At 34.6% G+C, this 17,482-nt stretch overlaps 1 protein-coding gene and 1 pseudogene across 1 annotated transcript; both read left to right on the top strand.

Annotated features, from left to right (window-relative positions):
- The first annotated feature begins 2,405 nt into the window (after positions 1-2,405).
- LOC133702024 (UPF0481 protein At3g47200-like) lies at positions 2,406-3,179 on the top strand. The gene has a single exon (XM_062126203.1). It carries the CDS (start codon positions 2,406-2,408, stop codon positions 3,177-3,179), a length of 774 nt encoding a protein of 257 aa, XP_061982187.1.
- A 10,767-nt stretch (positions 3,180-13,946) lies between these two features.
- LOC133702305 (UPF0481 protein At3g47200-like) lies at positions 13,947-16,666 on the top strand (annotated as a pseudogene).
- Positions 16,667-17,482: the final 816 nt, after the last annotated feature.

The raw sequence follows: 17,482 nt of genomic DNA, 5'->3' as shown, positions 1-17,482 counted from the left end.
CAACCATAGCCTTCCACTTCTTGAATGTTTCGAACACATCAGATTTATTTTTCAGAAAGTAGACCCATACCTTTCTGCTAAAATCATCAATGAAAGTCACGTAATACCGAGAACCTCCAAGAGATGCTACTGGAGACGGTCCCCATAAATCTGTGTGCACCAGGTCTAGCTTTCTTGGTTTTAAGGTCCTGCCAACCTTTAAGAAACTGATCTTCTTCTGTTTTCCAAGAACACAGCTTTCACAAATGTCTAGATCAACATTTTTAAGCTCTGGCAGTTTTCCCTTCGACTGAAGTATCTTCATCCCCTTTTGACTCATATGGCCGAGTCTACAGTGCCATAGCTGTGCTTGATCTTCTGCTTCAGTAGAGGCAATAATGTCTGCAAATCTTCTGGATAAACCTCTATCCTGTCTCCTCCCTCGAGTGTTAATGTTGAGAGCTGATCCTGAACTTGAACTTTCACCTGAGTCTTTCCTTCACACTTCTTCAGCTAAAATCAAGTCTCGGATATCATCATATTTCAGTTTGGATTTTCCAGCTGAGTTGCTCACGGCTGTCCTCATACCTTCCCAACTGCTTGGAAGTGAAGCTAGTAAAATGAGTGCACGGATCTCATCATCAAACTCAATCTCTACAGATGACAATTGATTTGTGATAGTATTGAAGTTGTTGAGATGCTGTGTAACAGAGGTGCTTTCTGTCATCTTCAAGTTGAACAACTTCTTCATCAGGTGCACTTTGTTATTTGCTGAGGGCTTCTCATACATCCCAGACAGGGCTTCCATCAGTCTTGCAGTGGATCTTTCTTTTGTAACATTATGAGCAACTCTTCTTGATAAAGATAACCGGATAATACCCAAAACTTGTCTATCAAGAAGCAACCAATCTTCTTCTGGCATATTTTCTGGTTTGCTCCCCAACAGAGGAAGATGAAGTTTCTTCCCATATAAATAGTCTTCAATTTGCATTTTCCAATATCCAAAATCTGATCCATCAAATTTTTCAATTCCTGCAGCCTTTATTTCATCTGCCATTTTTACTGTTTCTCCGATTTGAATTTGTCAAATCTAACCTTACAGATGTGTCCGGAACGACCAAAACTATTGGAAACGACACTGAGATCACCACAATCGGACTTCGGATGGCTCAGATTTTAACAATCAAAGTTTTGGATCAACGGACGGTGCAGATGAAGCCGCGTGTCAGGCCAGAATAGTGTCTGCGAAGCACTGGATCAAAACTCACTTTTGATGACGTGTCCAGATGACGTGGCATCCACGTAGGCCAACCGGGACCCACTTTTGCTGACGTGTCTGCTGACTGGTCTGCTAACGTGGTGGATGACTGTGCAGGATTGCTGGCGTGGCTGTTGACTGGCTGCTGGCGTGGCGGGTCAACCCGGTTCAGTTGCAGACAATCGGGTGAAGACGACGCGTGGAGAGCGTGGCGCGAGTGGTCGCGCGTGGGCAGTGCTGTCGTCGGCGCGTGCGGGCATGCAGGACGTCGGTTCTTCGCCGGGTTTTCACCAGTGAATTCGTCTCTTCTTCCTCTACGCGATGGTAATGTCAAAAACACGTTTGGAGAACTTTGATTTTTGAGTTTGGATCAAACACCCTCTTTTTCAAGAACAAGCTCTGATACCAGTTGTTGGGCAATTCCAGAACTCAAACACACATCAATTTACGTGGTTCGGCAACTTGCCTACTCCACGGAGCTACTGGTTTGTATTAATCACTTCAAAGAAACAATACAAACAAAGAAGGAGGAGAAAACTCTTCTCAACTCAACTCTACTCACTCAAGCTCTCTCTGCTGCTCTCACTTCTCTTCTGTTCTCTCTGTGTTTTTCACACTATCACACGCAGCTCTTCACTGAGCTTATATGTGTACAAGATAGGAGTGAAGGGGCATAAATCATGCCTTGATTTATGCCCACCGTTTGTGTTCTCCACTATGTGCCAAGTGGGAGATTAGGTATTCCTACTTGCATATGGTAGGACATTGTTTGTCTCCACTGACTAACACAGAGTCCCTATTCGACTACGTGAGTCGAATGAAAAGATCTTCACACCTCAAGTAGTAAACCTTGGTCCACTTCACCGTGGAAAAGAAGAGCTTAAAGCAATGCAGGAGCACAAAATATTGTACTTGCAAGATTTTCTTGAATGGAGCGAGGCAAGCATGGAGGAGTTAATTAAAGTTGTAGAGGAGAGAGAGACAAGATTGCGTAATTGTTACGCAGAAACCATCGATCTTGGTAGTGAAGACTTTGTGAAAATGATGTTAATTACTAGATGCCTCCTTCATCATTGTGGTCCTGCTCAAAGGTTGTTGTGAAGGATTTGAAAGTAGCAATGACCGTATATTCAATAAACCATGGATGCTGAGCGATATATTACTTGACATGTGCTTGATTGAAAATCAGCTCCCATTCTTCATTCTTGAGGATTTGCTTAAAGCATCCAGCATAACCAGATATAGCCCTGCTGAAGAGGAATATTCAGTGATTAAGCTTACATACAAGTTCTTCGAAGAGAGACGGGATTCTTGGATGAAAAAGGGAATTTTGGAGGAAATCAATTCGTCTGAAGTAGCACATTTTGTTGACTTCATAAGAAAATGTCAGAAGCCATCAGAGTCAGATAAAACGGAGAAAGAACTCGAGACCATAAACGTACCAAGTATAACTGAACTCCATCAAGCTGGAGTTAAGTTCAGGTTTAAACCGGGCAAAAGTTTGCTCGACATGAAATTCGATAGAGGGATCCTGGAAATGCCACTATTGAAAATAGATGACGACACAGAAATCTTATTCAGGAATCTCCAGGCATTTGAGCAATGCCATTGCGTCGAGGATTATATAGCTAACTATATTTCAACGATCAATTTCCTTGTCGTTACTCCTAAGGATGTTGAAATCCTTGATCGAAATGGAATTATAGAAAACTGGATACATGACTATGAAGCAGTGATCAATGCTCTCTCCGCGGATGATTTCATCTTCGCTAGTCTCGTTGAAGATCTGAATGCATACTGCAGGAGGCCTTGGAATAAATGGAAGGCAACCTTGAAACAAGAGTATTTCCATACTCCATGGGCCATAATCTCTCTTATCGCAGCCGCGATTCTCCTCATACTCACTACGGTACAAACTGTGTGTTCTCTTATTCAAGTGTAGCTTCCAGGATTTCAATTAAGTGTCCCATGGATTTGGATTGCTGTGTGATCAATGCTTGTTTCTTTCATGTTTTGTTTTTTTCCCTCGATTAGTATGTATAAGTTTCCAGTTATCAACTAGCACTATGCTTCAGAATGTTATATCCTTGATTAATAGAAGATCAAAGCAAATGATTTGTCATGCTATTCCTGATGACATGATTTGATTTTTATGCGTTTAGGTACTTGGTATTGTAAGCTCATCTATGTTTAGACACTAGAAATCAGAGAGGGAATTATGCAGTCGCAGGCAAATATTTAATCAAAATTAATTTTAAGAAATAGCATGTTACCACCATCTAAAGAATTAAATGCAGTATCAGAATATCCAGGCTAATTGTTCCTTGCCTCAGCTAAAATTTGCATAATCTGGACAGAGTTCATGTATTTAAGTGGGTCAAGATCTGGATTAATATTAAAATTAAAAGAAAATATAAAACGTGAACGTAAAATACTACTGTAGCAATACATAATATTTTTTTAGAGTTTTGTCCATGGATACATTAGACACTACAATGTTGATGGAGGTAGATTGATATTTTCAAATTTTTATGTACAATAAAATAATTTTATTACCAAATCAAATTTTTTATAGTTGAAGCTTAGATTTTTTTTTATTTTAAGCTTTTTATGCAATTTATAATAACTAAATTATCTCTAAAAAATAAAATTCCATTCATGGTTAGGGGTGTGTTGGTATTTTTGTAATGGTTTTTCTTTTATAATTAGGATGGTGGAGGGTGCTTCACAGAGATTTTAATTTTTTATACCCAATAAAATTACTTAACTACCATGGCTATCAAAAAAATCTAAAGTTTCCTTGCATGAGCTTTTTCATCTTTTTCTCTTAGTTTTTTATTTTTATTTTTTTTTACTAGCGAGTGGATGCAGCCAGTATGGGAAATTGCCTTCTAAATTATAATTCTATAGCCTTATAAATTGCTGATATGAGCTAGGCCCATGTTTCAGCCTTGAAATCTATGCCTAATCAAGCCCAATTGGCCCAAAACTCATGTCCAGGCTCACAAAGAATACATTGGACTTGGACTCAAGCAGACTGGTCCATGATTTGGTTCGATGGTAGCACATGAACGCCTTTTTTAAATAAAATTTACTTATTAATAATTTAAAGATATAATTAAATTAAAACATTAATAAATTAGAGAAAGAATATGGTCGTCCCTCCACTACTAAAACAATATTTTATTGGTCCCTCCACCAACTTAATATCATACTTGTCCCTTCATAATAAATTTTTTATTAAATAACAATCATCAGTCATAATAAATAGATTAATTTTTTATTTATTTTTTTCTTTGAAATAAACCTGCTTCGTGGTTGCCTTCCACTTGTGCCTACGCTTTGTGCAATGTGACTTCAGGTCTTCGCAGACACCCGAAAGAAAACTATTTTTAGCGACAACATTTTCTTTGTCGATGCTGTAAAGAAGATTTGACACTGCTTCGTCACTGTTTAGCATATTTTTCAAATTCTCATTGTGAGCAAGCACTTCCACATCATTAGGAGCACGGATGAGACAGCCGTTGAAAGTAATATAGTCACTTACGAAAATATACTCCAACCTATGATGCCATTGGTCAAAGGCCTGGAGATTTCTGAATAAGATTTCTGTGCTGTCATCTATTTTTAGTTGTGGAATTTCTAGAATCCCATTACTGAATGTTATGTCAAATAGTGAGTTTTTTCCTGGATTCTTAAACTTCACTCCAGATTGATGGAGCTCTGTTGCTGTGGGTGCGCTTAAGTAGTTTTTTTCGCTGGAAGTTACTGTTCCGTTGGCTGCTGACACTTTCTTAGGAAGTCAACGAAATGTAGGACTCCAGAGGAATTTATTTTTATCCAACTGTCCTCTTTTACCCAGTTAGCCCAGATTTCTTTTAATAACTCACAGGTAAGTTCCATAATGGTACAATTCATAGGATTGGCTTCACAGGATAGCTCAAACAACTTCCCGAGGAAGAAGAATGGAAGCTAATTTTCTAGCAAGCACATATCGAACACTACGTCAACAAACTTCCATGGACAAAAGAAAATCTGACTTGGATAGTCTGAGGCATGGATAAGAAAAAAAAGGATCAGATGGATCAATGGTTAAAAAAAACATGTTCTAATGGGTGGTGTTTTGGTAGCACTTGTTGAATCAGTACTATCCTCAATTGAAAAAAATTTGCGAAAGCTTGGTAGAGACGTTAGGATTTAACCATGATCCTGATACCATGAAAACAAATTAAAGGAATGAAAACCAAAAGAATGAAAGGAATTTATTTCTGAATGTCATTCTTCTGCAGTGTTACAAAGATTATATATACAAGTATATGCCTGAGAAGTCGGAGCTACAAGAGATTGAGTCCTACGCAAACTGTACGTTAACCCTGTAAAGGGGAATTACAGTCAATTTAGATCAACTCAAACTATCTTCTCAACAAGAATTGTAGAAGAAATGAGCTTACCTGTTGGTTATTAAAACGAGTATGGCTTGACTGTGTAAAAGAGGACAGTTGGAAAATAATCAATTCTTCTGGAATGAAGTTTTTTAAGCGCCTTCCAGAACTAAAAAGAAACTTTTTTAAGCGCACCCACTGCAACGGAGCTCCATCAATCTGGAGTGAAGTTTAAGCGTCCCGAAAAAAGCTCATCATTAGACATAAGATTCAGTAATGGGATTCAAGAAATTCCACAACTAAAAATATTTGACCAGACAGAAATCTTATTCAGAAATCTCCAGGCTTTTGAGCAATGCCATGGCAGGAATGCGCGTACTTTCATAAATGATTATATTTATTTCATCAGCGGCGCCGTCCGTGCTCCTAATTAATGATGTGGAAGTCTTGTTAATAATGGGAATTTAACAAATATGCTAAGCAGTAACCAAGCAGTGTCAGATCTTTTTAAGAGTCCCAACAAAGAAAATATTTGCTCTACTAATAATTTTCTTTGAGGTGTCTGCGAAGAGCTGGATTCACATTGCAGAAAGCCTTGGCACAAGTGGAATAAACATCCTTTAATTGAAGATAAATATTACTATTGTAAAAGCGGATCTCATAAAGGTTGAAGATGTTGAAAAATGTCATCAAGGTACGTAGATAACTATAGAGATGAAGCTTCCACAAAACTATTATACAAGTCCTGCATTAAACTTTATAGGTTTCTAGCTTCTGTTTAATAATGGACAGAGATAGGGCAGATGAACCTACGAGTCAAACTATTCACATTGCTTTAAGAAACTCTTTTTAAAACACCATTATCACAACAGCTTTCATGAATTAATTATGTATTTTGGTGAAGACTCGTGTCATTAAAGTCAGGTAGCATTGTTCGGCTCGATATATATTTAATAATAAAATAGTGATATTAAAATATTATTTGTGATTTTCGAATTTTCAAAGGGGAATTTTAAAAATATTATTCTTTGCTTTGTTGAAAGTCATGCCAGAAAAACAATACCTGCGGTCACAGTCCTCTACCCTGCATAAAAGTAGGCTTTGTTGAAAGTCATGCCAATTATTCATGGAAATTGGCATGACTTTTATAGTCTTGAATTAAACTTTAATAATGGAGACCCTATGTTTTGCATGGAAATTCTGGTCATTGTTTTTAAACCCATCTGGTAACTCATTCAGCTCAAAGCTGAAGTTACAGGTTTTTACCATGTCATTCAGATCAATTAATTTTTTTTTATAAATTAAAATAATATTATTTTAGATAAAAATAAAAAAATAATTAACAGATTACAACTGAATTTTTAACCAGGTCAGTCGGGTTTTTAACTACCCTTACTTTTTAAAAAACTTGAACCAATTCCAGTTTCAGATTTTGAATCAACCTATCAGTTCAGGTTACTGTTGCTTCTTATATGCTATTTTTGTGGAAAGAAAGTTGAAAAGTGCTACATTTTCCTGTGATGTGATATTGATTTAGAGATTCATATAGATTATTTTTTAAAATATTTTTTTTTATTTTAAAATATTTTAAAATAATATTTATTTATTTTTTAAAATATTTTTTTTATTTTAAAATATTTTAAAATAATATTTATTTATTTTTAAAAATATTTTTAATATAATATATTAAAATGATATGAAAATATCAAAAATATATTAATTTAAATTTTTTTTAAAACAATACTTCCATTATTAAACGCTAGAGGTGCAACTGTAGAAGATGAAAAGTCTTCAGAAAAACTGCAGAATTGCACAGTTTGTGAGAGAATTGAGAGCTATTTTTGTTATTCTATCTTTTATATATAAATATGTTTTATATTATTAATTTGAATTTGTAATATATTTTAATATGATTGAAAAATTATAATAGTGATAGTGATAGTTGAAAGATTTATGATGTTATAATTCAATTATTATTTAAAAAAAATATATTATAGAAATATTTAAGTTAAAAATATTTTTTAATGAATAAACTAACTTCATAGATTGATGTGTAAAATATTTTATATCTCATACAATATTCCATGTAAAATAAACATTTTTTTTAATATGATTGAAGCATATTTTTATGGCTATATAAAATATTTTGTAGAACTACTTGGCAAGAACAAATTCATATTTTTAATAAGAATTTCATGATCATAATATTTCTATAATCGTTTTTGGAAAGTGTTTTATTCAAGAATTTTATCTTTATTTTAAATTTATTTATCTAACATTAAATTCATAAATTAAACATAAATAAATATTAAAAATAAATAAGGTATTTATTAATAAAATTAAATATGTTTTACATGATTAAAATAAAAATATTATTTTACATCAAATTAATCAATTAAAGATAGCGAATATATGTTTCGGTTTCCTACCTGCACTAAATGCTCTTAAAAAAATAAAGTATTAAATATTTTAAAAAGACAAACTCGTAGAATTGTTTTTCTTAACGATTCAAGATTAAATAAATCCACAGAACACCGCATGCGAGGGGCACTAGTTGGGATGTTAATATTTTATTTTATCCTATAAAAAAAACTTTGAAAAATCATGTAGCTTTGAACACTGCATGGGAGGGGCACTAGCATTGAATATGGGCGTGGAAATTCTAGTGTGAAATCGACGTCAGAGGTAGGGCAGATGAATATAGGAATCCGATTATTCAATTGTATCATCACATGCGACCGTGCTAAAAAGTATTGAATATCGCAATATTGTTAATACATATATAGAAACTCATAACGACATATTCTACGTCAAATTGCGATATTCCATGCTAAAAAGTATGGAATATCGCAATTTGTCCCACATGGAAGGATTTATATATTAATAATACTCAAAAGAATGGTTAAGACTATAGTCTTTAAATATGCTAAAAAGTAGTTAATATCGCAATATTGTTACGTAGGATTCAACTCATAATGACGACTATTAAGATTAGTATTTGCATTACGCGCTGGAGGGGTCACTTTGAGACAAAACATGGCCGCCATTGATTGATTTAAAATAATAATAATAATTGAGAGTTGACTGAGACCTTAATATTGTCGTGAAAACACCTTTTTAAAAAATTCATAAATCGTCCTTCTAACTTTCTTTTAATTTTTTTTATTAAAACAACGGGTTTTTTTTTCCTTCATCTGCCAATCAGTCGTCGACCGCGTTCCCAGCTAGATCAAAGGCACTTTAGAAGCTTTTGTTGTTTTTTCCTGTCATAAATATTCAGTAAAAATGCAGAGTGTTGTTTCGAGGGATTCGAGAGAGTTGTTCGAAAAAACTTTAAATTATGATCCCGTTATCATATCCTACAAATTGAAAGGCTGCCTAAAAAGCTAAGGAACTTGTCATCTTATTGAAGTAATTGAGGGCCAATCATTCAAAATAATATTCTACAATAATTATTTATTAATTATTAAGTTAATTGATGAATTGACGGAAATGATAAATATCTCACAAATGTCAATAATATTTGGATAGTTAAGAGATAATTATTTATATCAATTCATTGTTCGTACAATAAATCCTTTTTAAGGATGGAAAACTAAGAATAGAAGTATATTAAAATCTTTTCTAAATTTGTTCCTGACTTCTAGTTTTTCTTATTTGTAATATTTTTTAAACCAAGAATTAATCTGTGTCAACACTTCTCCTCAAGTTAATGCAAAGATATCTCGTATACCCAACTTGTTGAGAGAGCAATGAAATACTTTACTTGATACTGCTTTAGTAAGTATATCTGCCAGTTAATCCTCAGATTTGATAAAAGAAAAAATCACAGTCTTCTCATCGAGTTTCTGCTTGATGAAATGTCTATCTACTTTCAAATGTTTAGTTCGATCATGTTGAACTGGATTATTGGCTATGACAATTGCAACTTTGTTGTTACAGTACATCTTGATCTCAGTTTCCATAAGATATCCTAGCTCTTTAAGTAGCTCATTTATCCATAGTATTTCACATAATCATTTGGTTATCCCTCTTAATTATGTTTCAGCACTAGATAAAGCAACAACATTTTACTTCTTACTTTTCCAGGTCACTAAGTTTCCTCCAACAAAGGTAAAGTATCCTGAAGTAGACTTTCTGTTTGTCAGATTTCTTGCCCAGTCTGCATCAGTATAACCAATGATATTAAGGTGATCATTCTTTGAGAAAAAAATTTCTCTTCCTGGAGAGGATTTTAAGTATCTAAGTACTCGCAATGCTACCTCCATATGTACTTCACTTGGGTTGTGCATGAATTGACTGACTATACTGACTACATATGCGATATCAAAGCGTGTATGTGAAAGGTAGATGAGGCTTCCCACCAATTTCTGATATCGTTCTCTGTTTGTGGGAACCTGATTTGGATATTCCGCTAAACAATCATTTTGTATGATCGGCTAATAGGTCCAATACATACTTCCTTTGTGAGAGGAATATGCTTAGTTTTGATTTGTATACTTTGATGCCCAAGAAATACTTCAACCCACCAAGATCCTTCATTTCAAATTCACTTGCTAGATACCTTTATAATTCTGAAATTCTTTCTTCATCATTTCTTGTGACTACTATATCATCAACATAAATAATTAAGGCTATTGTTCCCCCCCCATTTCTTTTTAGAAATAGTGTATGGTCCGAGTTGTTTTGGCTAAATCCATGCTTTCACATTGTTAGACTGAATCTTTCAAACCATACTCTAGGAGACTATTTCAGTCCATAAAGTGATTTTGTAAGCCTACACACCATATTTTTTTTCCAGTAAAACCAAGAGGAACATCCATATGCACTTCCTCCTCTAGATCTCTATGAAGAAATGTATTTTTTACATCAAATTGATGTAAAGGCCAGTCTAGGTTTACTGCAAGTGATAGGAGTATTCAAATTGTGTTCAGTTTGGCTATTGGTGAGAATGTTTCTTAATAGTCTATGCCATATGTCTATGTATATCATTTAGCTACCAGTCTCGCTTTGTATCTTCTACAGTCCTATCTGCTTTATATTTCATAGTAAACGCTCATTTGCATCCAACTATTTTCTTTCCATATGGAAATGTAGTTAGTTCCCAAGTATTATTATTCTGGAGAACTTTCATTTCATCATAGACAACTATCTTCCAGTGTTCATCTAGCATAACTTCTTCAATGTTTTGTGGGACCTGTTCTGAAGATACTTTTCCCATGAATACCTTTGTTGCATCTGACATGTTATGGGCTGAGATAAAATTTACAATAGAGTATTTGAACTTTCTTCCTTTTGCTTTTTGTAAGTACCGGTTTGGGGTTACTCCATGATTATGCCTGTGAGGTAAACTGTATGTCATAAAATCAGGTAATATAGAAGAGTCAGGACATCTTACCTTAGTTGTAGTGTCGGGATTGTCCTCACAATTCTAATTTTGGTCGTGTTGTATATTGGAGAAGGGGTTATTCGATGTGGCTTGAGTATGTAAGTCGCCGTGGTTGATCTGTTCAGAAATTTCTGGTTCTGTTTTCGTATGGTCAGGATGAACCCAATCCCATATTTGCTGTTCATGTCTATTCTCCCCATGAAAAACAGACGAGGATGGTTCATTGAAGAAATATTCGGTCTCAAGAAAGGTTACATCCATAGTAATATAGAGTTTCTGTGCAAGGGGATCATAACAATGGTATCCTTTTGTATGAGAACCATATCAAGGAAGGACACAACGAACAACACATGGATGCAACTTGGATCGTTGGTGCTTCAGAACATGTACAAATACAACATAACCAAATATCTTTGGAGGTATATGGAGTGTTGAAGGTATTTTAACATACTGTTCCAAAGTCTGGAGTGGTGTGTGAAAATTAAGTACTCGGGATAATATCCGGTTGAGAAGATAAACAGATGCACTCACGACATCAAGCCAATATTATTGGGGCATATGGGCAACTCTCATAATGGTCCGTATTGTCTCTAGTATGTGTCTATTTTTCCTTTCGGCAATTCCATTCTGCTGAGTAGTATGTGGACAAGTAGTCTTGTGTATGATGCCCTTGCTATCACAAAATTGTCTAAACTCTTGGTTAATATATTCGCCTCCATTATCATATCGAAGAGTTTTAATGCCCATAGAGAACTAAGTTTGTATAAGGGTGATAAATTTCTGAAAAACTGGTAGGACATCTTTTTTATGTTTCAACATATAAACCAAGAGACCTTTATACAATCATCAATAAAGGTGACAAACCATCTAAGGCCAGCGGTAGTCATAACAAGTGTAGGGCCCCATAAGTCAAAGTGAATAATCTCAAATGGTGCATTGCATTTATTATAATTGATGGGGTAATTTGTTCGATGACTTTTACCTATGATACAATCCTTACATTTGAAACTAGAGAGCAATACTTTTTCAAATAAAGTAGGGAATAAATGTTATAGATAGCTGAATGATGGGTGTCCTAACCAGTAATGCCATAACCAAATGTCTTGTCCTTGCCGCTGTGATGATTGGGCGGAATGAACTTTTCCAAGGTCTAAATCATCCACATAATATAACCCTCCCTTCTTAGTATCACGATAAAAAATCTACTTCGTGAGAATATCCTAAAACAAACAAAATGAGAAGTACATTAGTACGCAACAATTTAAATATTCTATTACTTGCCCTACTGATAGTAATTTAGTGGAGAGTGAAGGAATAAAAAGAGTATTAGAGAGGGTGCATGTGGTTGATAATTCCACTGTTCCTCCCCATGTTGCTGGATATATATCACCGTTAGCATTTGATATGGCCTTCCATTGAGGAATTGACTTTGTTTTAAAGTCATTATGATCATAGGTCATGTGATATGTCGCCCTTGAGTCAATAATCCAATTGTTTATATGTTCACCGTTGGATACTAAGTTTGTGGAACCAATAATACATGGGTCTTGAGTTGAAGACAGAGGTTAACTATCGAGTGACATAAGTGTATTTGGTTATGTATAAGTAATAAATGTTGCGTGGTCATTCCGTTTGTGTTTTTTCCCTTCATTTCATACCACCACTTTGGATACCCGTGTAGCTGAAAACACGTGTCTTTGGTGTGTTTATTTCCACCACAATGAGTGCACCCTCCCTTGTGTATTCCTGCATGTCCTTATCGCATCCAAGAAGGTATAAATTCGATCTTCTTGAATTAATTTATTGTATTCTTGTATGTTCTCATCGCATGTCATGAGATTTGGATGTTTGTAGTCAATCTCTCGCTATAGAAATTGTAAGTCAGTGTAGTAGTCTTCTAGAGAACCCCTTCTTTGTGTGGTTTGACTGACTTTTCGTTTTAGATTATATACCTGAACATTATCTCCTCCATCGAAGTAGCTTGTGGCAATGACGTCCCAAACACCTTTAGCTGTAAGAAACATGATAAAATTTCAAATTAAATTTGGGGTTAGAGAATTGATACACCTTTAACAGTAAGAAACATGATAAAATTTCCAATTAAATCTGGGGTTAGGGAATTGATAATCCAACCTTTAACAATTACAAAACTATGTTTTATAAAATTTCAAAAATATCATTATTCAAAAGCAACTTTATCCATACATGTGCTTCAAAACATTTTTCCTTTTATTTTCTATTTCTTTTCTTGTAATATTTCCTCACTTTCTTTTTCATAACATCATCAAATTTCATTAAACTCAAGAAATTGAACACATCATCATAGACTGTAGCTTCAAATTTTTCCCACCATTGAATAAGGGTATGGGAATTCTATTGTGAAATCGGCAGAGATATTATTATCCCGACAACTTTCATGAATAATATAAAATCCAATTCTAAGAACATATTAATGTAAAATAAATTATACAACTTTATTTATACTAGTTCTAGATTTAAAATGATTATTATAGAAAATCACATGAATGAGATTCTTAAATTAAACAATTTTTTAAATCTTAAAGATTAAATATTTATTAAAATAAAACAATTGCTCCTTCGAATTTCTCCCACCATTAAATAAGGGTTGTCACCGTGTAAACAAATTCAAGGAACATATTTAAGCAGTTAAATTTCTAGATTATAGCATTAATTGTAAGAATATCTAAGAAAAACGAATCCAATTTTGAAACATAAAAACGTGTGCAAAACTTAGTGCTTGACTGATTGGAGAAGTGACCGTGATTGTAGTGGCAGTAATTTTCAAACATTACAATATATCAGGAAACCCCCCCACCGTTGAAATACGTGTATTGGAAAAGAAAATTTTACAATAAAGAAAAATTTACAATAATTATTTATTGATCAAATGAATATTATTTGAAATACCTGTATCTCCATCTCCACTGCCCATTAGCTTACCGATCAACGGCTCAAATCCCATTTCACTGTCTCCTTCCATCCTCTTTCACCTCTCCCCTTGCCCTATAAAAAACCCCAGAACCTCCTATACTTACCCACGAAAAACTCTCAAGTACCATTCTTGGCACATCTTTTTGGACACTAGAGGTAGATTGTCATCATTTGAGACGAGAAGAACTTCTAAAACTGCCGGTTGTCGAGAGCTTTTAGGTGTGTAAGTTTCTATCCAGCAGGCTTTTTATGTCTTTGTCAATTGCTTTTAGAGTAATATTAATGGAATTTTATGAAAACTACAAGGGTAATAGTGGGAAAATTGTAATTATAAGAGTAGAAGTAGAACAATGATGAATCTGTCAGGATAATTATTGAGGTTTACCCTTTTATTTTACAGGAAGACACCACTAATTTGCATTCCATAATCAAACATAAGTGAAGAGCTTGTCGCTAAAAACCCCTCAGAAAACTGAAATTTTCGAGTCCAAAACTTGATTACATATAGAACTGGATGCCAGTTCTATATGTTAATTGTTTTAATGCATATTGTTTTGGAGTCCTAGGCTTTTTATGTCTTTGTTAATTGAAGTCCAAGTCCGAAAACGTTGACGAGGAATTTTGTGTAGAATTAGAAGAGGTGCAGAATTGCAGGAAAAAAAGTAGCAGACAAGAAAACTCTTCAGAAAAACTTCAGAATTTCACAGTTTGTGTAAGTGAGAGCTACCGAGTCCTTTTTGTTTTTTGTTCAGAAAAATGCTTGTAAGTTTTAATTTAGAGAAGCTATGGATTTTTAATTTTCAGCTCTTTCAAGTACTCAAAGACACGCATTTATGTGAAACATTTACAATTAGAAAAAGAAAAAAAATCAGATTTGATTCCTTAGAGATGCTCTTATGGTTGCCTGGGAATCTTGTGTTTGATTATGCATTCTTCATCTCCTTTTACAATTGTTATTGAAATTTTTGTAGCATTTATCTAACAAATTGATAACTGTGATTCTAGCGAATGGCTAAGCGCAAGACGACCGCTGCTGGAACATCAACAGATCAGATGAATAGTTCGCTTGACATTGGCAAATTAGCAGTCTCCGTGCAAGGAAAGTTGAGCATCTTGCGTCCTTTCTCCAATAATTGTTCAATATTCAGAGTTCCTAAACGATTACGTGAGTTAAATGAAAAGGCTTACACACCTCAAGTGATCTCCATTGGCCCACTTCACCGCGAAAATCAAGAGCTCAAAAAAATGGACGAGCATAAGAGACTGTACCTGAGGGAATTTCTTGAATTGAGCAAGGTAAATGTGAAGGATTTTATTGCAGCTATTGCAGAGAAGGAGGATAAATTGCGTAATTGTTATGCAGAAACCTTTGATAATCTAAGTAAAGAGGAATTTGTGGAAATGGTGTTTGCTGGATTGATCCTTTCTCATTATGTTCTTACTGAAAAGAAGCTTCTGTGGTCTCCGAAGTCCAAATACTGACCGCATATTCAATAAACCATGGATGAATGAAGATATTATAAGGTTTGATTTGTGCTTGCTTGAAAATCAGCTTCCATTCTTCATTGTTGAGGACCTGTTCAAACTATCCAAAATACAGGACCGTCACGAGGAATATTCCATGATTGAGGTTACTCGTGATCTCTTATCATGTGAATGGGGTTCATGGGCGCCAAAGAGCAGCATTTTGAAGGAAATCAATTTGTCTGAAGCAGAGCATTTTGTTGACTTTCTAAGAATCTGTCAGAAGCCAGCAGAGCAGATGCAGCCAGAGAAACTTGAAACTCCAACCGCACCTAGTGTAGCGGAGCTCCATCGGGCTGGAATCAAGTTTAAGTTAGGGTCCAGCAAAAACCTACTCGACATAAAATTTGATGAGAATGAAGGGACGCTGGAAATCCCACAATTAGAGATAGGCAAACGTACAGAAATCCTATTTAGAAATCTCCAAGCCTTTGAGCTATGCAATTACGGTCGTAATAAATATGTAAGAGACTATATTGCAATGCTCTCTTTCCTTGTCACCTCTGCTAAGGACGTGGAAATACTCGTCAAATACGAAATCTTAAAAAACTGGCACCATGATAACGATGCAGTTTCAATCCTTTTTCGCAATCTTTCCAAGGAAAATGTTATCAACGTCAACCATTTCTACTTTTCTGGTGTAGTTGAAGATCTGAACAAGTACTACGGAAAGCGGGGGCACAACTGGGAGGCATTCTTGGAACAGAACAGTTTCCGCAATCCATGGACTATAATCTCTGTTGTAGCAGCTGCTGTTCTAGTCATACTCACTATCATACAGACTGTGCTCGATCATTCAAGTTGTTTCATTATGATAACTCAATTGTTTTGTCTGGCTTTAAGCCTGAAATTCTATAATATGCTGACAAGAGCATAGATTAAGGAATGTGTTCTTCAAGAGAGTATAGTACTAGTACTCTTCTTCTTGCTGTAAGTGCCTGTTGAAGCATTAGAATTGCTAAGACTTATTCGTGTTTATTGTTTAGTTGGTTACTCATTCTGTTAATAATGCCCTAGCTTGTAGGGTAATCAGTTGTTGTTTGAATTGGTCCTAGATCCACTTACACGTTCTTAGGAGTTGTGAACGTGGAGTTTGTTTTCTGTTGATTTCCTTTTCCTTGTAACAGGCTTGTATAAAGCCATTGTTTTTGCAATTCAATAAAGTATCTTTTTCAGCCAAAACTTGTAACTTCGTTCTGAGATCCAACAGTGCCGGACTTGAATTTGAGCAGAAAGATCAAAGCAGTCAGAACTCTTAACTCCGGTAGCATTTTAATTCTATTCAAACAAGTGTTTAGGAATCTTATCCACGTAGAGTATTGGTGTGTATTTATTTATCTTATCGAACGAAGCCTGTGTTCTCAAGTCGTGGTGCAGTTGCATAGATTGGTCCGCGGTGCTGTTATTTCTGTTTCCCTGCAAAATTAATTGATCTAGTTTCTTTAAATACATACAGAACATATATGAATCAACATTTTAAAAAAATTCAGTAATTGTTGATAGAATATGAACTTTAAATTATGTTTACAGACCTTGACTAAAGAGTTAATCTCTCAAGTATATAAGATATTAATGAATCTTTTACAAGGAAAATAATTGAAGTTTATCTCACAGCAAGACATGAGTAAAAAGCTCGTCACTAGAAACCCCTTGAAAACTAACACAGATAGAAATAACCACAAATTAATTAAGATTGTAAGGTTATCAGGAAAGGCTATACAAAAGAAGCTTGAGAAAGCTTAGCCTTACACAGTTCTCATAATAGATGGAAAAATACTTTAAATCTTAATTATTCTCAATAATCAAAACATAATATTACACCTTTCCATTCCAGAGGTGATAAACTATATAAAAAAATCTCAATAATGATAAAAAATTATTATTTGCTGCAAACTAAAATAAATTATCTCAATAGAAAATTAGTGAAATAGTTTTTTTTTTAATTTCTTTTTTGGGTTGTAAGAGAACATATTTCTTGTTTTTTTTCTCTTCCATTCT

The sequence above is a fragment of the Populus nigra genome, chromosome 8 (assembly GCF_951802175.1).
Source record: "Populus nigra chromosome 8, ddPopNigr1.1, whole genome shotgun sequence".
NCBI classification, from domain to species: Eukaryota; Viridiplantae; Streptophyta; class Magnoliopsida; order Malpighiales; family Salicaceae; genus Populus; species Populus nigra.
Note: the sequence above shows the minus strand (reverse complement) of the source record. Positions and strands in the feature narration are given on the sequence as shown.